The sequence below is a fragment of the Tachyglossus aculeatus genome, chromosome 5, assembly GCF_015852505.1.
Source record: "Tachyglossus aculeatus isolate mTacAcu1 chromosome 5, mTacAcu1.pri, whole genome shotgun sequence".
NCBI classification, from domain to species: domain Eukaryota; kingdom Metazoa; phylum Chordata; class Mammalia; order Monotremata; family Tachyglossidae; genus Tachyglossus; species Tachyglossus aculeatus.
This window is the reverse complement of record NC_052070.1, coordinates 9,531,387-9,556,888: the sequence shown is the minus strand read 5'-3', so window position 1 is coordinate 9,556,888 and position 25,502 is coordinate 9,531,387. Positions and strand designations below refer to the sequence as shown.

Genomic DNA, 25,502 nt, shown 5'->3' with positions numbered 1-25,502 from the left:
CTTCTAATGATGCACGTTTTCCCTGTCCGGTGAACACCTTGGTCTCCCTGTCTCCCCCCTCATCTGCACCCCCTTTCATTCACTCAGTCGTATTTATTGAGCGCCTACTGTGTGCAGAGCACTGTATTAAGCGCTTGGGAAGTACAAGTCCCTCCTACCACCCGCACCCCTTCCCCCCTGAGAGACCCTTGGCAGGGACGGCCTCAACCTCTCCGGCCGCATCATCATCAATCGTATTTATTGAGCGCTTACTGTGTGCAGAGCACTGTACTAAGCACTTGGGAAGTACCAATTGGCCACATATAGAGACAGTCCCTACCCAACAGTGGGCTCACAGTCTAAAAGCCGCACTTACGCAGACGTCCGTAGTTTGCTTTCTGCCTGATCCTCAGGTCCTCGGTGGAACGGCGTAGATTGGTTGCAGCAGGAGGGATGCGGGTCGGACTGCGGTCTGAGACGTAGGAAGGAGGGAACCGGTGTTGGCATTAGTCCCCAAAGTTTGGAGATTGCTTTCAGGCAACTTAAAAGCTCGTTCCCTTCAGGGCCTCGTTGGGCTCCCTCACTCATTCCTTCCCTCAATCATCCCCTCATCCATCCTAAGCGCTTAGTCCAGTGCTCTGCACGCAGTAAGCGCTCAATAAATACTATTGAATGAATGAATGAATCCAACCATCCATTCACCTACACATCCAGCAGCGTGGCTCAGTGGGAAGAGCCCGGGCTTTGGAGTTAGTGGCCATGGGTTCAAATCCCGCCCCTGCCACTTGTCAGCTGGGTGACTTTGGGCGAGTCACTCAACTTCTCTGTGCCTCAGTGACCTCAGCTGGAAAATGGGGATTAAGACTGCGAGCCCCCCGTTGGACAACCTGATCACCTTGTAACCTCCCCAGCGCTTAGAACAGTGCTTTGCACATAGTAAGCGCTTAACAAATACCATTATTATTATTATTAAGTCACTCAACTTCTCTGCGCCTCAGTGACCTCAGCTGGAAAGTGGGGATTAAGACTGCGAGCCCCCCGTGGGACAACCTGATCACCTTGTAACCTCCCCAGTGCTTAGAACAGTGCTTTGCACATAGTAAGCGCTTAACAAATACCATTATTATTATTATTATTAAGTCACTCAACTTCTCTGTGCCTCAGTTACCTCACCTGGAAAATGGGGATTAAGACTGCGAGCCCCCCGTGGGACAACCTGATCACCTTGTAACCTCCCCAGCGCTTAGAACAGTGCTTTGCACATAGTAAGCGCTTAACAAATACCATTATTATTATTATTATTATTAAGTCACTCAACTTCTCTGTGCCTCAGTTACCTCACCTGGAAAATGGGGATTAAGACTGCGAGCCCCACGTGAGACAACCTGATCACCTTGTAACCTCCCCAGCGCTTAGAACAGTGCTTTGCACATAGTAAGTGCTTAATATTATTATTATTATTATTATTAAGTCACTCAACTTCTCTGTGCCTCAGTGACCTCATCTGGAAAATGGGGATTAAGACTGCGAGCCCCACGTGAGACAACCTGATCACCTTGTAACCTCCCCAGCACTTAGAACAGTGCTTTGCACATAGTAAGCACGTAATACCATTATTATTAAGTCACTCAACTTCTCTGTGCCTCAGTTACCTCACCTGGAAAATGGGGATTAAGACTGCGAGCCCCACGTGAGACAACCTGATCACCTTGTAACCTCCCCAGCACTTAGAACAGTGCTTTGCACATAGTAAGCGCTTAATACCATTATTATTATTATTATTATTAAGTCACTCAACTTCTCTGTGCCTCAGTGACCTCAGCTGGAAAATGGGGATTAAGACTGCCAGCCCCCCGTGGGACAACCTGATCACCTTGTAACCTCCGCAGTGCTTAGAACAGTGCTTTGCACATAGTAAGCGCTTAACAAATACCATTATTATTATTACTATTAAGTCACTCAACTCCTCTTTGCCTCAGTGACCTCATCTGGAAAATGGGGATTAAGACTGCGAGCCCCAGGTGGGACAACCTGATCACCTTGTAACCTCCCCAGCGCTTAGAACAGTGCTTTGCACATAGTAAGCGCTTAAATACCATCATTATTATTATTAAGTCACTCAACTTCTCTGTGCCTCAGTGACCTCATCTGGAAAATGGGGATTAAGACTGCGAGCTCCACGTGAGACAACCCGATCACCTTGTAACCTCCCCAGCGCTTAGAACAGTGCTTTGCACATAGTAAGCGCTTAATAATAAATGCCATTATTATTATTATTATCCATCCATTCATTCCCCTACCCATACCCCATCCATCCATCCAAACTCTCCCCCGAGCTGGGCCAGACTCTTCAGTGGGGTCTACTTGCAAAGAAGAGAGGCCACCTCCCTGCAACAGAGGCCCTCTGTCCAGTCCAGTCCCCGGCAAGAACCAGTTGGTGGAATGATAACTTGCACTTCCCAAGCGCTTAGTACAGTGCTCTGCACACAGTAAGCGCTCAATACGATTGATTGATTGATTGATGCCAGCCAGTGTCTACCATCCATCCACCAATCCATCCTCCCATTCATAATAATAATAATAATAATGATAATAATAATAATAATAATGGTGTTTATTAAGTGCTTACTATGAGCAAAGCACTGTTCTAAGTGCTGGAGAGGTTACAAGGTGATCAGGTTGTCCCATGGGGGGGCTCACAGTCTTCATCCCCATTCAACAGATGAGGGAACTGAGACCCATCCATCTGCTCACCCACCTTCCCATCCATCCATCCACCCACCTACCCATCCTCCCATCCATCCATCTATCCACCCAACCATCCCCCTACCCATCCAACCATCAATCCACCTAGCCATCACCCATCCATCCATCCATTTACCAATCCATCGATCCGTCCCATCTAATCATCCATCCACTAACCCATCCTCTCATCCACCACCTTTCCATCCATCCACCCACCCATCCCCCATCTATCCATCCATTTACCAATCCACCAATCCATCCCATCCAATCATCCATCCATCAACCCATCCTCTCATCCACCACCTTCCCATCCATCCACCCATCCATCACCCACCTATCCATCCATTTACCAATCCATTCATTCATTCATTCATTCAATTGTATTTATTGAGTACTTACTGTGTGCAGAGCACTGTACTAAGCGCTTGGGAAGTCCAAGTTGGCAACATATAGAGACGGTCCCTACCCAACAGTGGGCTCACAGTCTAGAATCCACCAATCCATCCCATCCAATCATCCATCCACCTTCCCATCCATCCACCCACCCATCACCCATCTATCCACCCATTTACCAATCCACCGATCCATCCCATCCAATCATCCATTCACCATCCCATCCTCTCATCCATCACCTTCCCATCCATCCCTCCACCCATCCATCAACCCATCACCCATCCATCCACCCATTTACCAATCCATCGATCCATCCCATCCAATCACCCATCCACCAACCCACCCTCTCATCCACCACCCATCCATCCACTTACCAATCCATCGATCCATCCCATCCAATCATCCATCCACCAACCCATCCTCTCATCCACCACCTTCCCATCCATCCACCCAATCCATCCATTTATCAATCCATCGATCCATCCCATCCAATCATCCATCCACCCACCCAATCCATCCATTTACCAATCCATCGATCCATCCCATCCAATCATCCATCCACCAACCCATCCTCTCATCCACCACCTTCCCATCCATCCACCCAATCCATCCATTTATCAATCCATCGATCCATCCCATCCAATCATCCATCCACCCACCCAATCCATCCATTTACCAATCCATCGATCCATCCCATCCAATCATCCATCCACCAACCCATCCTCTCATCCACCACCTTCCCATCCATCCGTCCACCCATTTACCAATCCACCGATCCATCCCAACCAATCAACCATCCACCCACCCATCCTCCCACAGACCCCCAGACGCACCCTTCTCCCCACCATCCCCCCATCCCCTCCCCGGGCAGTTCTTCCTCCGCCCTTACTGGTGCCGGACGACACGGACTTGCCGATGTCCACTAAGGAGCGGTGGATGGGCTTCTTGGTCTGGTGGCGGTGTTTCCTCAGGAGGACGTAGCTGACCTTGTCCCTCAGGTCTGGCTTGAGGAGCCCGTCCTCAATCTGCTTCTCGATGACATCATCTGAGGAGGGGGACACGGCAGACCACCCCCCCGGGACCCTCTAAGACGTGGAGCCAGCCAGGGCTACCCCCCCCTCTTTACTCCAGACCCCTCGGGAGGCCTGATCAGGCGGGCATCACCAGCCTGAGCCTGATTCCCCTCCCCGACATAGGCCCCTCGCCACCTCTGCCACCCAGGCGGAGCCGTCGATCGATACATCGACGCGATGAGCTGGCCTCCTTTCCCAGTTGACACTGTTCCACTGGCACAGGCTGGCATCCTTCTGCTCACGCGTCTCATGGGGAATGGAGTGGAGAGTCAATCAGTCGGTCGATGTGGTGAGCGGGGCCCGGGGCATCGGCCTCCCCCAGTTGGCATTATTAAGCTGAAGTTGGCTGGCGTTGTTCCGCTGGCACCGGTTGGCATCATCCCGCCGACTGGTTCTCACCGGGGAGGAGGTGGAGAGTCAATCGGTCCACCGACGTGGTGAGCGATGCTTTAGGCATTGGCCTTTTCCAGTTGACACTGTTCCGCTGGCACTGATTGGCGTCGCTCTGCCCACCAGTTCACACTGGGGACGGGATGGGGAGTTGATCGATGCCTCGACACGATGAACAGTGCTCAGAGCATTAGCCTCCCCCGGTTGGCACTTCATTCATTCAATCGTATTTATTGAGCTGTGTGCAGAGCACTGTACTAAGCGCTTGAGAAGTACAAGTTGGCAACATATAATAATAATAATGGCATTTATTAAGCGCTTACTATGTGCAAAGCACTGCTCTAAGCGCTGGGGAGGTTACAAGGTGATAAGGTTGTCCCACGGCGGGGCCTCACACTCTTAATCTCGGAGAAGCAGCTTGGCTTAGTGGCAAGATCCCGGGCTTTGGAGTCAGAGATCATGGGTTCAAATCCCAGCTCTGCCAACTGTCAGCTGTGTTACTTTGGGCAAGTCACTTCACTTCTCTGTGCCTCAGTTACCTCATCTGTGAAATGGGGATTAAAACTGTGAGCCCCCTGGGGGACAACTTGATCACCTTGTAACCCCCCCCCAGCGCTTAGAACAGTGCTTTGCACATAGTAAGTGCTTAACAAATGCCATCATCATCGTTTTACAGATGAGGTAACTGAGGCCCAGAGAAGTGAAGTGACTTGCCCAAAGTCACACAGCTGACAATTGGCGGAGCCGGCATTTGAACCCATGACCTCTGCCTCCAAAGCCCGGGCTCCTTCCACTGAGCCACGCTGCTTCTAGAGACGGTCCCTACCCAACAACGGGCTCACAGTCTAGACGGGGGCACTGTTCGGCATCAAGCCGTGTGACTTCGGGCAAGTCACTTCGCTTCTCCGGGCCTCCGTTACCTCATCTGGAAAATGGGGATGAAGACAGTGAGCCCTGTGTGGGACAACCTGATCACCTTGTAACCTCCTCAGAGCTTAGAACAGTGCTTTGCACATAGTAAGTGCTTAATAAATGCCGTTATTATTATTATTATTATTCTGCCAACTAATTCTTGCCAGGGATGGGGTGGACACTGGGCCTCTGTTGCAGGGAGGCGACCTCTCGTATTTGCAAGTAGGCCTCAGGGCTCGCTCCAATTCCCTAAAGTGGAACTTGATGTGACTGCGGGGCCGGGAGCCTGGACCAACTGGCTTGAGGAGCCGGAGAGCAGAAGAACCGATTCATGGCATCCCGTTGGAGGCAAAAAACTCACGCGGACATTGGCATCGCTCTAGGCCGGGCACGGAGAGGACAAGGCCGAGGCCCAACCACAGGACCAGTGCGATGCTCAGTGGGCACTGCCGGGAGGAGTCTTGGCCAAGATGGGTGGACGGATCATTTTTCCCGGCAGAAACGGTGGGTAAGCCCGGCCCCGGGCTCACCAGCGGCATTCCAGGCTGGCACCTCGCAAGAATCACGGTTCAACACCTTTGGTCACGCGAGGGGAAGTTAGGAGCGTGGGCACGGTTGGCATCGCGGCTTTCCCTCTTCCGGAGCCGGGAGAGCTGTCCTTGTCTGGATTTCATTGCCTTCTAATAATAACTGGGCTATTTGTTAAGCGCTTACCGGGTGCCTAAGCGCCGCGGTGGTTCCAAGCAAATCGGGTTGGACACGGTCCCTGCCCCATGTGGGGCTCCCAGTCTCCATCCCCATCATCTTCACCAATTTTATTGAGCGCTTACTGTGTGCAGAGCACTGGACTGAGCGCTTGGGAAGTACAAGTTGGCAACATAAAGAGACGGTCCCTACCCAACAGTGGGCTCACAGTCTAAAATCCCCATTTGACGGATGAGGGAACTGAGGCCCAGAGAAGTGACGGGACTCGCCCAAGGTCACACAGCAGACAAGTGGCAGGGCTTCCTCTAGATGGAAGCTTGTTGCGGGCAGGGAAAGCGTCTGCTAATTCTGTTGGGTTGTACTCTCCCGAGTGCTTAGTACAGTGCTTTGCACACGGTAAGTGCTCAATAAGTACCAATGATTACCTGACTGTGACAGTGTCAATTAGTTATCTAATTAATCAACCATTTGATCAATTAACTAATTAATTAGTATCAACTAATCAATCAATTAATTAACTAATTAATTAACCAGTGAGCCCAGCTCACTGGTTCACCGCCCCCGGGCAGGCCCCAGGACCAGTGATGACTCTGCTTCTGTCTGGACTGGAAACTGAGACTCAGAGAAGTTAAGTGTCTCCCCCCAGGTCACACAGTAATAGTCAATCGTATTTATTGAGCACTTACTGTGTGCAAAGCACTGTATTAAGCGCTTGGAAGAGTACAATAGAACAATAACGGACACATTCCCTGCCCATAAAGAGCTGACAGGCTAGAGGAGGAGACAGACATTAATAGAAATAAATAAAATTACAGATCAATCGTATTTATTGAGCACTTACTATGTGCAAAGCATCATCATCATCATTAATCGTATTTATTGAGCGCTTACTATGTGCAGAGCACTGTACTAAGCGCTTGGGAAGTACAAGTTGGCAAAATATAGAGACAGTCCCTACCCAACAGTGGGCTCACAGTCTAAAAGGGGGAGACGGAGAACAAAACCAAACATACTAACAAAATAAAATAAATAGAATAGATATGTACAAGTAAAATAAATAGAGTAATAAATATGTACAAACATATATACATATATACAGGTGCTGTGGGGAAGGGAAGGAGGTAAGATGGGAGGGATGGAGGGGGGAGGAGGGGAAGAGGAAGGAAGGGGCTCAGTCTGGGAAGGCCTCCTGGAGGAGGTGAGCTCTCAGCAGGGCCTTGAAGGGAGGAAGAGAGCTAGCTTGGCGGATGGGCAGAGGGACTGTATTAAGCGCTTGGAAGAGTACAATAGAACAATAACGGACACATTCCCTGCCCATAACGAGCTGACAGGCTAGAGGAGAAGACAGACATTAATAGAAATAAATAAAATTACAGATATGGATGTAAGTGCCGTGGGGCTCGCGGGGGTGACTTAAAGGAGCAAGTCAGGGGATCATGGAGGAGAGTGGGAGAAGTGGAAAGGAGGGCTTAGTCAGGGAAGGCCTCTTGGAGGAGGTGGGACTTCGATAAGGCTTTGAAGCGGGGGAGAGTCATTGTCAGTCTAATATGAACATTGTCAGTCGAATATGAAGTGGGGAGGGCATTCCAGGCCAGAGGCGGGACGTGGGAGAGAGGATGGCGGCGAGACAGACGAAACGGAAGCCCGGGGAGAAGGTTGGTTAATCATAGTGGTATTTGTTAAGTACTTACTCTGTGCTAAGCACTAGATTAGCACTGGGGTAGATACAAGATCATCAGGTCAGTCTCTGTCCCTAACGGGGCAAACAGTCTGACAGATTAAGCCCCCTTTTCCCTCTCCTCCTCCCCTCCCCACCCTCCCTCCTTCCCCTCCCCACAGCACCTGTAAATATGCCTGTACAGATTTATTACTCTATTTATTTTACTTGTACATATTTACTATTCTATTTATTTTGTTAATGATGTGCATTTAGCTTTAAATCTATTTGCTCTGACGACTTGACACCTGTCCACATGTTTTGTTTTCTTTCTCCCCCTTCTAGACTGTGAGTCCGTTGTTGGGTAGGGACCATCTTTATATGTTGCCAGCTTGTACTTCCCAAGCGCTTAGTACAGTGCTCTGCACACAGTAAGCGCTCAATAAATATGATTGAATGAATGAGTGAATGAGAGGACCGGGAGGGAGAACAGGACTTAAATCCCCATTTAACAGATAAGGAAACAGAAGCCCAGAAGTGAAGTTACCTACCCAAGGTAACACAGCAGGCAAGGAGCAGAGGTGAAATTCGAACCGGGGTCTCTGTACCCCCAGGACAAAGGTCACAGGTCCTGCTGACTGCCTGTGAAGGGATGGCCCAGGACCAGGGGTGTCCGTTCCCAGTGGCACAGAAGCTGGGTGGAGTAGTGGATGGAGCCTGGGCTTAGAAGTCAGAAGGTCCTGGGTTCTAATCCCGGCTCCTCCACTTGGCTGCTGTGTGACCTTGGGCAAGTCACTTCACTTCTCTGGGCCACAGTTCCTTCACTTGGAAAATGGGGATTAAAAGATTAAAATGGGGATTAGAGAAGCAGCGTGGCTCAGTGGAGAAGAGCCCGGGCTTTGGAGTCAGAGGTCATGGGTTCAAACCCCGGCTCTGCCAATTGTCAGCTGTGTGACTTTGGGCAAGTCACTTCACTTCTCTGGGCCTCAGTTACCTCATCTGGAAAATGGGGATTGAGACTGTGAGCCCCACGTGGGATAACCTGATCACCTTGTAACATCCCCAGCGCTTAGAACAGTGCTTTGCACATAGTAAGCGCTTAATAAATGCCATTATTATTATTATTAAAACTGAGCACCCCATGTGAGGCAGAGACTGTGTCCAACCTGATGAGTTTGCCAAGATCCGCCCTTTCCTCTCCATCCAAACCACTACTCTGCTGGTTCAATGTCTCATCCTATCCCGACTGGATGACTGCATCGGCCTCCTCTCCGATCTCCCATCCTCCTGTCTCTCCCCACTTCAGTCTATACTTCACGCTGCTGCCCGGATCATCTTTGTGCAGAAATGCTCTGGGCATGTTACTCCCCTCTTCAAAAATCTCCAGTGGCTACCAGTCAACCTATGCATCAAGCAAAAACTCCTCACACTCGGCTTCAAGGCTGTCCATCCATCCCCTCTCCTCCTCCTACCTCTCCTCCCTTCTGTCCTTCTCTGGCCCAGCCCGCACCCTCCGCTCCCTTGCTGCCGCTCACCTCCTCACTGGGCCTCGTTCTCACCCTTCCTGCCGTCGACCCCCGGCCTGCATCCTCCCCCTGGCCTGGAATACCCTCCCGCCGCACATCCGCCAAGCTCTCTCTCTTCCTACTGAGCGCTCACCTCCTCCAGGAGGCCTTTCCACACTGAGCCCCCTTTTTCCTCTTCCCCTCCCCATCCCCCCGCCCCACCTCCTTCCCCTCTCTACAGCACCTTTATATATGTTTGTACGGATTTATTACTCTATTTATTTTACTTGTACATATTTACTATTCTATTTATTTTGTTAATGATGTGCATCTAGCTTCACTTCTATTTATTCTGATGACACCTGTCCACATGTTTTGTTGTCTGTCTCCCCCTTCTAGGCTGTGAGCCCATTGTTGGGTAGGGACCGTCTCTCTATGTTGCCAACTTGTACTTCCCAAGTGCTTAGTCCAGTGCTCTGCAGACAGTAAGCGCTCAATAAATATGAATGAATGAATGAATGACTCCCAAGCCCGGCAATGCCCGGCACATAGTAAGCGCTTAACAAATACCATAAAAAACAAAACCAAAAAACAACAAAAAAACCCAACTCAAAAAAAAAATTATCTTCTCCTCCTCCTACCAACATATTCATCCCTCATACCAATGAATTCTCTGAACCCATTGAACTTTCCAGGGAATTACCCTCTGACACAGTGAACTCTCCAGGAAATTCCGCTCTGGGTCCAGTGAACTCTCCAGGGAATTCCACTCTGGTTCCATGAACTTTCCAAGGAATTCCACTCTGGTTCCACTGAACTCTCCAGGAAATTCTCCTCTGGTTCCAGTGAACTCTCCGGGAAATCCTCCTCCGATTCCAGTGAACTCTCCGGGAAATTCTCCTCTGGTTCCACTGAACTCTCCGGGAAATTCTCCTCTGGTTCCACTGAACTCTCCAGGGAAATCCTCCTCCGGTTCCAGTGAACTCTCCGGGGAAATCTCCTCTGGTTCCAGTGAACTCTCCGGGGAAATCTCCTCCGGTTCCAGTGAACTCTCCGGGGAAATCTCCTCTGGTTCCAGTGAACTCTCCGGGGAAATCTCCTCTGGTTCCAGTGAACTCTCCGGGGAAATCTCCTCTGGTTCCAGTGAACTCTCCGGGGAAATCTCCTCTGGTTCCAGTGAACTCTCCAGGGAAATCTCCTCTGGTTCCAGTGAACTCTCCTCTGGTTCCAGTGAACTCTCCAGGGAAATCTCCTCTGGTTCCAGTGAACTCTCCAGGGTAAATCTCCTCTGATTCCAGCGAACTCTCCGGGAAATTCCCCTCTGGTTCCAGCGAACTCTCCAGGGAGTTCCCCTCTGATCCAGTGAACCTCTCCAGTGAATTCCCTTCTGGTTCCAGTGAACCCTCCAGGGAATTCTCACCCGGTTCCAGCGAACTCTCCGGGGAATTCCCCTCTTATCCCAGTGACCTCTCCAAGAAACTCTCTTCTGATTCCCGCCACCCCTGCCCTCTTTCCACTGAATTAACTGCCAGGTGGGAGGAGGTGAAACTAGAGGCCTCCAGAAGGCCGGACCTCGGGAAAAAAACTCACGAAGGAAGGGGAGCACCAGGGACACCGGCTAGAGCGGGGGAGCCCCCCAATCCCAAGAAGACCCCCTCCCCAGAGAGCGCTTGGGGTGGTGTACCTATGATCTGAGGTAAGGAATAGCCATTTAGGTCGAGTAACACGGTTCCCGTTTGGAGACAGGCTCGCAGCTCGAAGAGGCTGTGCAGAGACAGGCTGGAGACATGGGGCTTGCTCCAACGCTCTCCTCCTTCTTCCACCTTCTCTTCGAATTTCACCCACCTGCGATGACCAGAGATGTTTTTAATCTGGAGGGGCGAGCTCAGGGTGCCCACCTATTCCCAGCTGAGCCTCATCACCTAATCAATCAATCCGGTGGATGGGCTGACCGCCTGCTATGTGCCCAGCTGAATACTTGGAAATCAATCAATCAATCAATCAATCAATTTATTGAGCGCTTACTGTGTGCAGAGCACTGGACTAAGCGCTTGGGAAGTACAAGTTGGCAACATCTAGAGAAAGGCCGGCGGGGGCAGGTATTGCCCCTCCTCCTTATAATAATAATAATAATAGTGGCATTTGTTAAGCGCTTACTATGTGCAAAGCACTGTTCTAAGCGCTGGGGGGGTTACAAAGTGATCAGGTTGGCCCACGTGGGGCTCGCAGTCATCATCCCCATTTTACAGATGAGGGTTCTGAGGCCCTGAGAAGTTAAGTGAATTGCCCAAGGTCACACAGCAGACATGTGGTGGAGGCGGGATTCAAACCCACGACCTCTGACTCCAAAGCCCGTGCTCTTTCTACTGAGCCACGCTGCTTCTCTTATAATAATGGCATTTGTTAATAATAATAATAATGGCACTTATTAAGCGCTTACTATGTGCAAAGCACTGTTCTAAGCGCTGGGGGGGGATACAAAGTGATCAGGTTGTCCCACGCGGGGCTCACAGTCATCATCCCCATTTTACAGATGAGGGAACTGAGGCTCTGAGAAGTTAAGTGACTTGCCTAAGGTCACACAGCAGACATGTAGCAGAGCTGGGATTCGAACCCACGACCTCTGACTCCAAAGCCCGGGCTCTTTCCACTGAGCCACGCTGCTTCTCTTATAATAATGACATTTGTTAATAATAATAATAATGGCATTTCTTAAGCGCTTACTATGTTCTAAGCTCTGGGGAGGTTACAACCTGATCCACGGGGGGTTCACAGTCTTCATCCCCATTTTCCAGATGAGGGAACTGAGGCCCAGAGAAGTGAAGTGACTTGCCCAAAGTCACACAGCTGACATGTGGCAGAGCTGGGATTTGAACACATGACCTCTGACTCCAAAGCCCGGCCTCTTTACACTGAGCCACTTTCTATGGGGATTGTCCCTCTTCATAATAATAATATATTATGTATATATGTTTGTACATATTTATTACTCTATTTATTTTACTTGTACATATCTATTCTATTTATTTCATTTTGTTAGTATGTTTGGTTTTGTTCTCTGTCTTCCCCTTCTAGACTGTGAGCCCACTGTTGGGTAGGGACTGTCTCTGTATGTTGCCAACTTGGACTTCCCAAGCGCTTAGTCCAGTGCTCTGCACACAGTAAGCGCTCAATAAATATGATTGATTGATTGATTGATAATGACATTTGTTAAGCACTTACTATGTGCCGAGCACTGTTCTAATAATAATAATAATAATGATGGCATTTATTAAGTGCTTACTCTGTGCAAAGCACTGTTCTAAGTGCAGAGGAGGTTGCAAGGTGATCAGGTTGTCCCACGGCGGGGCTCACAGTCTTAATCCCCATTAATCCCCATCTGACAGGTGGCAGAGCCGGGATTTGAACCCATAATAATAATAATGTTGGTATTTGTTAAGCGCTTATTATGTGCCAAGCACTGTTCTAAGTGCTGGGGTTGATACAAGGTGATCAGGTTGTCCCACGTGGGGCTCCCAGTCTTAATCCCCAATTTACAGATGAGGGAACTGAGGCCCAGAGAAGTTAAGTGACTTGCCCAGCATCACCCAGCTGACAGGTGGTGGAGCCGGGATTTGAACCTATAATAATAATAATAATGATAATAATAATAATAATAATGGTATTTGTTAAGTGCTTACTGTGTGCAAAGCACTGTTCTAAGCGCAGAGGAGGTTACAAGGTGATCAGGTTGTCCCACGGGGGGCTCCCAGTCTTCATCCCCATTTTCCAGATGAGAGAACTGAGGCCCAGAGAAGATAAGTGACTTGCCCAGTGTCACCCAGCTGGCAGGTGGCAGAGCCGGGATTTGAACCCATAATAATAATAATAATGGTGGTATTTGTTAAGCGCTTACTGTGTGCAAAGCACTGTTCTAAGTGCTGGGGGGATACAAGGTGATTATGTTGTCCCCTGAGGGGCTCACAGCCTTCATCCCCATTATACAGACCAGGGAATTGAGGCCCAGAGAAGTAGTGACTTACCCAACGTCACCCAGCTAAGTGCTTAGAACAGTGCTTTGCACATAGTAAGCACTTAACAAATGCCATTATTAATTCATTAATTAAGTGGCAGAACCGGGATTTGAACCCATGACCTCTGACTCCAAAGCCCGGGCTCTTCCCACTGAGCCACGCAGCTTCTAAGCGCTGGGGGAGATACAAGGTCATCAGGTTGTCCCCCATGGGGCTCACAGTCTTCATCCCCATTTTCCAGATGAGGTCACTGAGGCCCAGAGAAGTCAAGTGACTTGCCCAGAGTCACACAGCTGGTCAGTGGCGGAGCTGGGATTAGAACCCACTACCTCTGACTCTCGAGCCCGGGTTCTTTCCGTTACGCCACGCTGCTTCTCAATTGAGGAATTGTACTTTCCAAGCGCTTAGTACAGTGATCTGCGAATGCTAAGCACTTAAGAAATAAATAAATGAGTCAGTCATATTTATTGAGCGCTTACTGTGTGCAGAGCACTGAACTAAGCACTCGGGAGAGTTAGTCGGTCATATTTATTGAGGGCTGACTATGCACAGCACTGGACTAAGCGCTCGGAAGAATCAGTCAGTCATATTTATTGAGCGCTTACTGGACGCAGAGCACTGGACTAGGCATTCGGGAGAGTCAGTCATATTTATTGAGCGTTTACCATGTGCAGAGCACTGGACTAAGTGCTCAGGCGAGTCGGTCGGTCGTATTTATTGAGCGCTCACCGTGTGCAGAGCACTGGACTAAGTGCCCTGTAGAGTCAGTAGCTTGCATTATTGAGTGCTTACTGTGCGCATAGCACTCGGGAGAGTTATTTAATCACATTTATCGAGCACTCATTGTGTGCAGAGCACTGTACTAAGCGCTCTGGAGAGCCAGTCAGATTTATTGAGCGTTCACTGGGTGCAGAGCACTATATTAAGCGCTCTGGAGAGCCAGTCCATCGGATTTATTGAGAGCTTACCGTGTTCATAGCATTCATTCATTCGTTCCTTCAATCGTATTTATTGAGCGCTTACTGTGTGCAGAGCACTGTACTAAGCGCTTGGGAAGTACAAGTTGGCAACATATAGAGACAGTCCCTACCCAACAGTGGGCTCACAGTACTAGGCACTCGGGAGAGTCCAGTAGAGCGATATAACAGACATATTCCCTGCCCACGATGGGCTTACAGTCTAGGGGGGAAGACAAGCGTTAAAAGAAATAAATCAGTGACAGATGTGGACATGAGTGAGAATCAGCGTGGCTCAGTGGAAAGAGCCTGGGCTTTGGAGTCAGAGGTCATGGGTTCAAATCCCGGCTCCGCCAATTGTCAGCTGGGTGACTTTGGGCAAGTCACTTCATTTCTCTGGGCCTCAGTGACCTCATCAGGAAAATGGGGAGGAAGACTGTGAGTCCCTCGTGGGACAGCTAAGGCCCTGCTGAGGGCTCACCTCCTCCAGGAGGCCTTCCCAGACTGAGCCCCTTCCTTCCTCTCCCCCTCGTGCCCCTCTCCATCCCCCTCATCTTACCTCCTTCCCTTCCCCACAGCACCTGTACATATGTATATATGGTTGTACATATTTATTACTCTATTTATTTATTTATTTATTTTACTGTACATTTCTATCCTATTTATTTTATTTTGTTGGTATGTTTGGTTTTGTTCTCTGTCTCCCCCTTTTAGACTGTGAGCCCACTGTTGGGTAGGGACTGTCTCTATGTGTTGCCAATTTGTACTTCCCAAGCGCTCAGTACAGTGCTCTGCACATAGTAAGCGCTCAATAAATACGATTGATTGATTGATTGATTGATTGACAGCCTGATCACCTTGTAACCTCCCCAGCGCTTAGAACGGTGCTTTGCACATAGTAAGCGCTTAATAAATGCCATCATTATTATTATAAGTGGTGTGGGGCTGGGAGGAGGGATGAATAAAGGGAGTAAGGCAGGGCGACGCAGAATAATAATAATAATAATAATAATAATAATGGCATTTGTTAAGCGCTTACTACGTGCAAAGCACTGTTCTAAGCGCTGGGGGGGATACAATGTGATCAAGTTGCCCCACGTAGGGCTCACAGTCTTAATCCCCATTTTTACAGATGAGGTGACTGAGGCTCAGAGAAGTTAAGTGACTTCCCTAAGGTCACACAGCAGACTTGTGGGATTCGAACCCACGCCCTCTGACTCCAAAGCCCGGGCTTTTTCCACTGAGCCACGCTGCTTCGCTGCAGAAGGGAGTGGGGGGAAGGAAAAGAGGGTTTAGTACAAGCTACTGTCCATGAGAGCTTACAGTTTCCTTGTTACTGGATTTAGAGCACTGTACTTAGTGCTTGGGAGAGTTCAACTGAGACAGGATCCCTGCCCTTGACAATAATAATAATAATAATAATAATAATAATAATAATAATAATAATAATAATATTTGTTAAAGCACTTACTCTGTGCCAAGCACCGTTCTAAGCCCTGGGATAGATACAAGGTCTCGGGTTGTCCCCCGTGGGACTCACAGTCTCAATCCCCATTTTACAGATAATAATAATAATAATAATAATAATAATAATAATAATAATAGCATTTGTTAAAGCATTTACTCTGTGCCAAGCACCATTCTAAGCCCTGGGATAGATACAAGATCTCGGGTTGTCCCCCGTGGGACTCACAGTCTCAATCCCCATTTTACACATAATAATAATAATAATAACGGTATTTGTTAAAGCACTTTGTGCCAAGAACCATTCTAAGCCCTGGGACTCAGTCTCAATCCCCATTTTACAGATAATAATAATAATAATAATAACAATAATAATAATGGTATTTGTTAAAGCACTTACTCTGTGCCAAGCACCGTTCTAAGCCCTGGAATAGATTCAAGGTCTTGGCTTGTCCCCCGTGGGACTCACAGTCTCAATCCCCATTTTACAGATAATAATAATAATAATAATAATAATAATAATAATAATAATAATAATAATAATAATAATAAAACAATAACAATAATGGTATTTGTTAAAGCACTTACTCTGTGCCAAGCACCATTCTAAGCCCTGGGATAAATACAAGGTCTCGGGGTTGTCCCCCGTGGGACTCACAGTCTCAATTCCCATTTTACAGATAATAATAATAATAATAATAACAATAATAATAATAATAATAATAATAATAATAGTATTTGTTAAAGCACTTACTCTGTGCCAAGCACCATTCTAAGCCCTGGGATAAATACAAGGTCTCGGGTTGTCCCCCGTGGGACTCACAGTCTCAATCCCCATTTTACAGATAATAATGGTATTTGTTAAAGCACTTACTCTGTGCCAAGAACCATTCTAAGCCCTGGGACTCACAGTCTCAATCCCCATACTCCTCCTCCTCCTCCTCCTCCTCCTCCTCCTCCTCCTCCTACTATTTGTTAAAGCACTTACTCTGTGCCAAGCACCGTTCTAAGCCCTGGGATAGCTACAAGGTCTCGGGTTGTCCCCCGTGGGACTCACAGTCTCAATCCCCATTTTACAAATAATAATAACAATAATATCTTTCCACTGAGCCACGCTGCTTCTCTGCCCACCACGGGCTTACAGTCGAGGGCAGGGGCAGACATTAATATCGAGAAATAGATTACAGCTATGTATGTAAGTGCTTTGGGGCTGAGGGTGGGTGGATAAATAATAATAATAATAATAATAATAATAATAATAATAATAGTATTTGTTAAGCGCTTACTATGTGCAAAGCACTGTTCTAAGCACTGGGGGATACAAAGTGATCAGGATGTCCCACGTGGGGCTCACAGTCTCAATCCCCATTTTACAGATGAGGAAACTGAGGCCCAGAGAAGTGAAGTGACTTGCCCAAATTCACACAGCTGACAGTTGGTGGAGCCGGAATTTGAACCCATGACCTCTGACTCCAAAGCCCGGGCTCTTTCCACTGAGCCACGCTGCTTTTCAACTTAACTCTTCTGTGCCTGTTACCTCAGCTGTAAAATGTGGATTAAATCCTAATCCCTCCTACTTAGACTTTGAGCCCCCGTGGGACAGAAGCTTTGCTTGTTTAGTTTTTATGGTATTTATTAAGCACCTACTATGTGCCAGCCACTGTACTAAGCGCTGGGGGAGATACAGGCTAATCGGGTTGGACATAGTCCCCGTCCAACGTGGGGCTCACGGTCTTAACCCCCATTTTACACATGAGGTAACTGAGGACTAGAGAAGTGAAATGACTTCCCCAAGGTCACACATCTGACAGGTGAAGGAGCCAGGATTAGAACCCAGGTCCTTCCGACTCCCAGGTTCACGCTCTATCCACTAGGCTACGCTGCTTTCCTGTTCAACCTGATTAACTTGTATCTACCCTAATAATAATAATTAATAAATGCCATCATCATTACTATTCTTATCTGCCATTCTTTAAAAATTTTTAATGCTATTTTAAACAATGGCAGATAATAATAATGATGATGACGACATTTATTAAGAAGTACTTACTATGAGCAAAGCACTGTTCTAGAGAAATGCCATCATTATTGTTATAATTATAATTAATTAGGGTATTAAGTGCCTACTATGTGTCAGGCAATCAATCAATCAATCAATCGAATTTACTGAGTGCTTACTGTGTGCAGAGCACTGTACTAAGCGCTTGGGAAGTCCAAGTTGGCAACATCTAGAGACAGTCCCTACCCAACAGTGGGCTCGCAGTCTAAAAGGGGAAGACAGAGAACAAAACCAAACATACTAACAAAATAAAATAAATAGAATAGATAAGTACAAGTAAAATAAATAAATAAATAGAGTTATAAATATGTACAAACATATATACATATATACAGGCACTGTTTTAATCGCTAGGATTAAAAGTAAATCAGGTTGGACGTAGTGCTCGGCACATAGAAAGTGTTTAACAAGTATCTTGATTATCATTTCTATTTCCAGCGCTTAGAACAGTGCTTAGCACATAGTAAGCGCTTAATAAATGCCATTATTATTATTATTTCCCCCACGTGGGAAAACTTGATCACCTTGTATCCCTTCCCATCATCATCATCATCATCAATCGTATTTATTAGCTTGCTGTAGGTGAGAATTTGTCTACCAATTATCTGTTATATGTTTGTTTGTTTTTAATGGCATTTATTAAGCGCTTACTATATGCGAAGCACTGTTCTAAGTGCTGGGGGGATACGAGGTAATCAGGTTGTCCCATGTGGGGCTCACAGTCTGCATCCCCATTTTACAGATGAGGTAACTGAGGCCCAGAGAATATGTTCTATTGTACTCTCCCAAGTGCTTAGTACACTGCTCCGCACACAGTAGGCGCTCAATAAATACGACAGATTACTCTCCCAAGAGCTTGGTGCTCTGAGCAAGTGCTCAGTAAATAACGCTGATTGATTAATTGGCTGGTGGAGGGGGGTCTCTCTCCACTAGCTTGCCAAACCAGCATCTGAGGGATAAGGATCAGCTGTGTGACCTTGGACAAGTCACTTCACTTCTCTGGGCCTCAGTTCCCTCATCTGTAAAATGGGGATTAAGACTGTGAGCCCCCAGTGGGACAACCTGATCACCTTATAACCTCCCCAGTGCTTAGAAAAGTGCTTTGCACATAGTAAGCGCTTAGTAAATGTCATCATCATTACTATTATTATCTGCCATTCTTTAAATCTTTTTAATGCTATTTTTAAAAATGGCAGATAATAATAATAATAATGATGGCATTTATTAAGAAGTGCTTACTATGTGCAAAGCACTGTTCTAGAGAAATGCCATCCTTATTATTGTTATTATCTGCCATTTAAAACATTTTTTAATGCTATTTTAAAAAATGACAGTAATAATAATAATGATGGCATTTATTAAGCGCTTACTATGTGCAAAGCACTGTTCTAGAGAAATACCATCATTATTCTTCTTATTATTATCTGCCATTTTTAAAATTCTTTTTAATGCTATTTTAAAAAATGGCAGTAATAATAATAATGATGGCATTTATTAAGTGCTTACTATGTGCAAAGCACTGTTCTAGGTAAATGCCATCATCCTTCTTATTATTATTATCTGCCATTTTTAAAATTTTTTAATGCCATTTTTAAAAGTGGCAGTAATAATAATAATGATGGCATTTATTAAGCGCTTACTATGTGCAAAGCACTGTTCTAGGTAAATGCCATCATTATTCATATTATTATTATCTGCCATTTTTAAAAAAAATTTTTAATGTTATTTAAAAAAATGGCAGTAATAATAATAATGATGGCATTTATTAAGCACTTACTATGTGCAAAGCACTGTTCTAGGTAAATGCCATCATTCTTCTTATTATTATTATCTGCCATTTTTAAATTTTTTTTAATGCCATTTTTAAAAGTGACTGTAATAATAACAATGATGGCATTTATTAAGCGCTTACTATGTGCAAAGCACTGTTCTAGGTAAATGCCATCATTATTCATATTATTATTATCTGCCTTTTTTTTTATTTTTTAATGTTATTTAAAAAAATGGCAGTAATAATAATAATGATGGCATTTATTAAGCACTTACTATGTGCAAAGCACTGTTCTAGGTAAATGCCATCATTATTCTTATTATTATCTGCCATTTAAAAAAAATTTTTAATGCTATTTTAAAAAATGGCAGTAATAATAATAATGATGGCATTTACTAAGCGCTTACTATGTGCAAAGCACTGTTCTAGGTAAATGCCATCATTATTCTTCTTATTATTATCTGCCATTTTTTAAATTTTTTAATGCTATTTTTAAAAGTGGCAGTAATGATGGCATTTATTAAGCGCTTACTATGTGCAAAGCACTGTTCTAGGTAAATGCCATCATTATTCATATTATTATTATCTGCCATTTTTAAAATTTTTTAAAATGCTATTTTAAAAAATGGCAGTAATAATAATAATGATGGCATTTATTAAGCACTTACTATGTGCAAAGCACCGTTCTAGGTAAATGCCATCATTATTCTTCTTATTATTATCTGCCATTTAAAAAAAATTTTTAATGCTATTTTAAAAAATGGCAGTAATAATAATAATGATGGCATTTATTAAGCGCTTACTATGTGCAAAGCACTGTTCTAGGTAAATGCCATCATTCTTCTTCTTATTATTATCTGCCATTTAAAAAAATTTTTTAATGCTATTTAAAAAAATGGCAGATAAGAATAATAAAAATGATGGCATTTATTAAGTGTTTACTATGTGCCAGGCTCTGTATTAGAGAAGCAGCATGGCTCAGTGGAAAGAGCCCGGGCTTTGGAGTCAGAGGTCATGGGTTCGAATCCCGACTCCGCCACATGTCTGCTGTGTGACCTTGGGCAAGTCCCTTCACTTCTCTGAGCCTCAGTTACCTCATCTGCAAAATGGGGGTTAAGACTGGGAGCCCCACGTGGGAAAACTTGATCACCTTGTATCCCTTCCCATCATCATCATCATCATCAATCGTATTCATTGAGCGCTTACTATGTGCAGAGCACTGTACTAAGCGCTTGGGAAGTACAAATTGGCAACATATAGAGACAGTCCCTACCCAACAGTGGGTTCACAGTCTAAAAGGGGGAAACAGAGAATAAAACCAAACATACTAACAAAATAAAATAAATAGGATAGATATGTACAAGTAAAATAAATAAATAAATAAATAAATAGAGTAATAAATATGTACAAACATATATACATATATACAGTATATGTGCTTAGAACAATGCCCAGTGCTTAGAACAGTGCTCCGCACATAGTAAGCACTTAACAAATGCCATCATCATTATTATTATTATTATTATTATTAAGCGCCGGGGGTGTTTACAGGCAAATCGGGTTGGACCCAGTCCCTATCCCATCAGGGGCTCACAATTTTAATCCCCATTTCACCAGGGAGGGAACTGAGGCTCAGAGAAGTGAAGTGACCGGCCCAAGGTCACACAGCAGACGCTTGCCATTCATTCATTCCTTCCGTCGTATTTACTGAGCGCTTACTGTGTGCAGAGCACTGGACTGAGCGCTTGGGAAGTCCAAGTTGGCAACATCTACAGATGGTCCCTACCCGACAGCGGGCTCACAGTCTAGAAGGGGGAGACAGACAACAAAACAAAACATATGAACAAAATAAAATAAATGGAATAAACACGTACAAATAAAATAAATATTGTTCCAATTGGGATATAAAGGCGCAGTGAGGATGGGGACCACAGGAACAGTGAGGAGACCCCATCCCGGAGACCTCCCACTGACCCCGCCGCTTATCCCTCCTGACGACATGGGCCCGGGAAAAATTCCTCACGGATTGCCGCCTTTAATCCCATACCTCAGCAAAGCCAATTTAATACTTTTATTAAAGTCTTTTGGTTGGTGGCGTCGGAAATCTGGGAGCTGGAAAAACCACATTAACCCCTCAGCGGCCTGTCGAAAGCGGCAAGGGCACCTGATTGAGGGGAAGCGGGATGAGGGAGAGGGTTGGGAAGGAGGAAGGGATTGTTTCCATCTCTGAATTTTCCCTGCTTTATTCTTTAGACGTGCCTGCTTCTTTTTTTCCTTTTAAATGGCATCTGTTAGGCGCTTACTACGTGCCAGGCACTGTTCTAAGCACTGGGGTAGATTCAATTTAATCAATCAATCAATCAATCAATCAATCGTATTTATTGAGCGCTTACTATGTGCAGAGCACTGGACTAAGCGCTTGGGAAGTACAAATTGGCAACACATAGAGACAGTCCCTACCCAACAGTGGGCTCACAGTCTAAAAGGGGGAGACAGAGAACAGAACCAAACATGCCAACAAAATAAAATAAATAGGATAGAAATGTACAAGCAAAATAAATAAATAAATAAATAAATAGAGTAATACATATGTACAACCATATATACATATATACAGGTGCTGTGGGGAAGGGAAGGAGGTAAGATGGGGGGATGGAGAGGGGGGCGAGGGGGATTCAATTAATCAGATTCAATTCAATTCAATTCAATTCTGATTCAATTTAATCAGATTGGACACGGTCCTTGTCCCACATGGGGTTCACCGTCTCAATCTCTATTTTACAAAGGGCGTCCTGAGGCCCAGAGAAGTGAATTGACTTGCCCAAGGTCACCCTGCAGCCAAGTGGAGAAGCTAGGATTAGAACTCGGGTCCTTCCGGCTCCAGGCCCGGGCTCTATCCACAGATGTGAGCCCACTGTCGGGTAGGGACCGTCTCTATACGTTGCCAACTTGTACTTCCCAAGCGCTTAGTACAGTGCTCTGCACACAGTAAGCGCTCAATAAATACGATTGATTGATGGATTGATTGATCCTGCCTCTGGCCTGGAATGCCGTCCCTCCTCATCTCTGACAGGCAACGACTCTCTGCCCGCTTCAAAGCCTTACTACTACTACTGATAATGGCATTTATTAAGCGCTTACTATGTGCAAAGCACTATTCTAAGCGCTGGGGAGGTTACAAGGTGATCAGGTTGTCCCACGGGGGGCTCACAGTCTTCATCCCTATTTTCCAGGTGAGGTCACTGAGGCCTAGAGAAGTTAAGTGACTTGCACAAAGTCGCACAACTGACAAGTGGCCGAGCTGGGATTTGAACCCATAATAATAATAATAATAATGTTGGTATTTGTTAAGCACTTACTATGTGCAAAGCACTGTTCTAAGCACTGGGGAGGATACAAGGTGATCAGGATGTCCCACGTGGGGCTCACAGTCTTCATCCCCACTTGACTGATGAGGGAACTGAGGCCCAGAGAAGTTAAGTTACTTTCCCAAGGTCACACAGCCGACAATTGGCAGAGCTAGGATTTGAACCCATAATGATAATAATAATAATAATGTGGTATTTGTTAAGCATTTACTATGTGCAAAGCACTGTTCTAAGCGCTGTAGAGGATACAAGGTGATCAGGTTGTCCCACGGGGGGCTCACAGTCTTCATCCCCACTTGACTGATGAGGGAACTGAGGCCCAGAGAAGTTAAGTGACTTTCCCAAGGTCACACAGCCGACAATTGGCAGAGCTGGCATTTGAACCCATAATAATAATAATGTTGGTATTTGTTAAGCACTATGTGCAAAGCACTGTTCTAAGCGCTGGGGAGGATACAAGGTGATCAGGTTGTCCCACGGGGGGCTCACAGTCTTCATCCCCATTTTCCAGATGAGCTCACTGAGGCCCAGAGAAGTGAAGTGACTTTCCCAAGGTCACACAGCCAATAATTGATAAAGCTGGGATTTGAACCCATAATAATAATAATAATAATAATAATAATAATAATAATAATAATAATAATAATGTTGGTATTTGTTAAGGGCTTACTATGTGCAAAGCACTGTTCTAAGCACTGGGGAGGATACAAGGTGATCAGGTTGTCCCATGGGGTGGGGGTGGGGGAGGGCTTACAGTCTTCATCCCCATTTTCCAGATGAAGGAACTGAGGCCCAGAGAAATTAAGTGACTTTCCCAAGGTCACACAGCCAACAATTGGCAGAGCTGGGATTTGAACCCATAATGATAATAATAATAATAATGTTGGTATTTGTTAAGCACTTACTATGTGCAAAGCCCTGTTCTAAGCGCTGGGGAGGATACAAGGTGATCAGGTTGTCCCACGGGGGGGGGGGGGGGGGGGGGGGAGGGCTTACAGTCTTCATCCCCATTTTCCAGATGAAGGAACTGAGGCCCAGAGAAATTAAGTGACTTTCCCAAGGTCACACAGCCAACAATTGGCAGAGCTGGGATTTGAACCCATAATGATAATAATAATAATAATAATATTGGTATTTGTTAAGGACTTACTATGTGCAAAGCACTGTTCTAAGCGCTGGGGAGGATACAAGGTGATCAGGTTGTCCCACGAGGAGCTCACAGTCTTTAAGTCTCTTAACTTCTCTGAGCCTCAGTTACCTCATCTGTAAAATGGGGATTAAGACTGTGAGCCCCACGTGGGACAACCTGATCCCTCCCAGCGCTTAGAACAGTGCTTGCACATAGTAAGCGCTTAACAAATGCCAACATTTTTTTTTTATCCCCACTTTACAGATGAGGGAACTGAGGCCCAGAGAAGTGACTTGCCCAGAGTCACCCAGCTGACAATTGGCAGAGCCAGGATTTGAACCCACGACCTCTGACCCCAAAGCCCGGGCTCTTTCCACTGAGCCACGCTGCTTCTCTAAGGCCCATCTCTTCCAAGAGGCCTTCCCTGACTGCGCCCTCCTTTCCCCTTCTCCCACTCCCTTCTGCGTCGCCCCGACTTGCTCCCTTTATTCTTCCCCCGTCCCAGCCCCACACCGCTTCTGTCCATCTTCATCATTTATTGATTTCTATTACTGTCCGTCTCCCCCTCTAGACTCTAAGCTCACTGTGGGCAGGGAATTGTTAAGATGTTATATTGTCATTCATTCATTCATTCCATCGTATTTATTGAGCGCTTACTGTGTGCAGAGCACTGGACTAAGCGCTTGGGAAGTCCAAGTTGGCAACATCTAGAGACGGTCCCTACCCAACAGCGGGCTCCCAGTCTAGAAGCAGCGTGGCTCAGTGGAAAAGAGCCCGGGCTTTGGAGTCCGAGGTCATGGGTTCAAATCCCAGCTCCACCAATTGTCAGCTGACTTCGGGCAAGTCACTTCACTTCTCTGGGCCTCAGTTACCTCACCTGGAAAATGGGGATTAAGACTGTGAGCCCTGCGTGGGACAACCTGATCACGTTGTAACCTCCCCAGCGCTTAGAACAGTGCTTTGCACATAGTAAGCGCTTAATCAATCAATCAATCATATTCATTGAGCGCTTACTATGTGCAGAGCACTGTACTAAGCGCTTGGGGAGTACAAATTGGCAACATATAGAGACAGTCCCTACCCAACATTAATAAATGCCATTATTATTATTATTATTATTATTATCATTATCCCCTTCTAGACTGTGAGCTCCCTGTTGGGTAGGGACCGTCTTTCTATGTTGCCAACTTGGACTTCCCAAGCGCTTAGTCCAGTGCTCTGCACCCAATAAGCGCTCAATAAATACGATTGAATGAATTATTCTTATTATTAGAAGAATAATGTCCTCTATATCATTGTCCTCTCACAAGCGCTTAGTCCAGTGCTCTGAACCCAGTAAGCACTCAATAAATACAGTTAATCGACTGACTGATTGATTATCAG

The 25,502-nt window shown here is 46.0% G+C and overlaps 1 protein-coding gene across 1 annotated transcript in view; it reads right to left on the bottom strand.

Moving 5' to 3' along the window:
* SLC4A5 (solute carrier family 4 member 5) overlaps positions 1-25,502 on the bottom strand; it is a 222,869-nt gene that overhangs the window by 131,558 nt on the left and 65,809 nt on the right. Inside the window, exons 3-5 of the mRNA XM_038746335.1 lie at positions 11,044-11,204; positions 4,007-4,162; positions 356-451 (exon numbers count right to left, since the gene is read on the bottom strand). Coding sequence (XP_038602263.1) covers positions 356-451; positions 4,007-4,162; positions 11,044-11,204 — 413 coding nt within the window. The remainder of the gene's footprint in view (positions 1-355; positions 452-4,006; positions 4,163-11,043; positions 11,205-25,502) is intronic.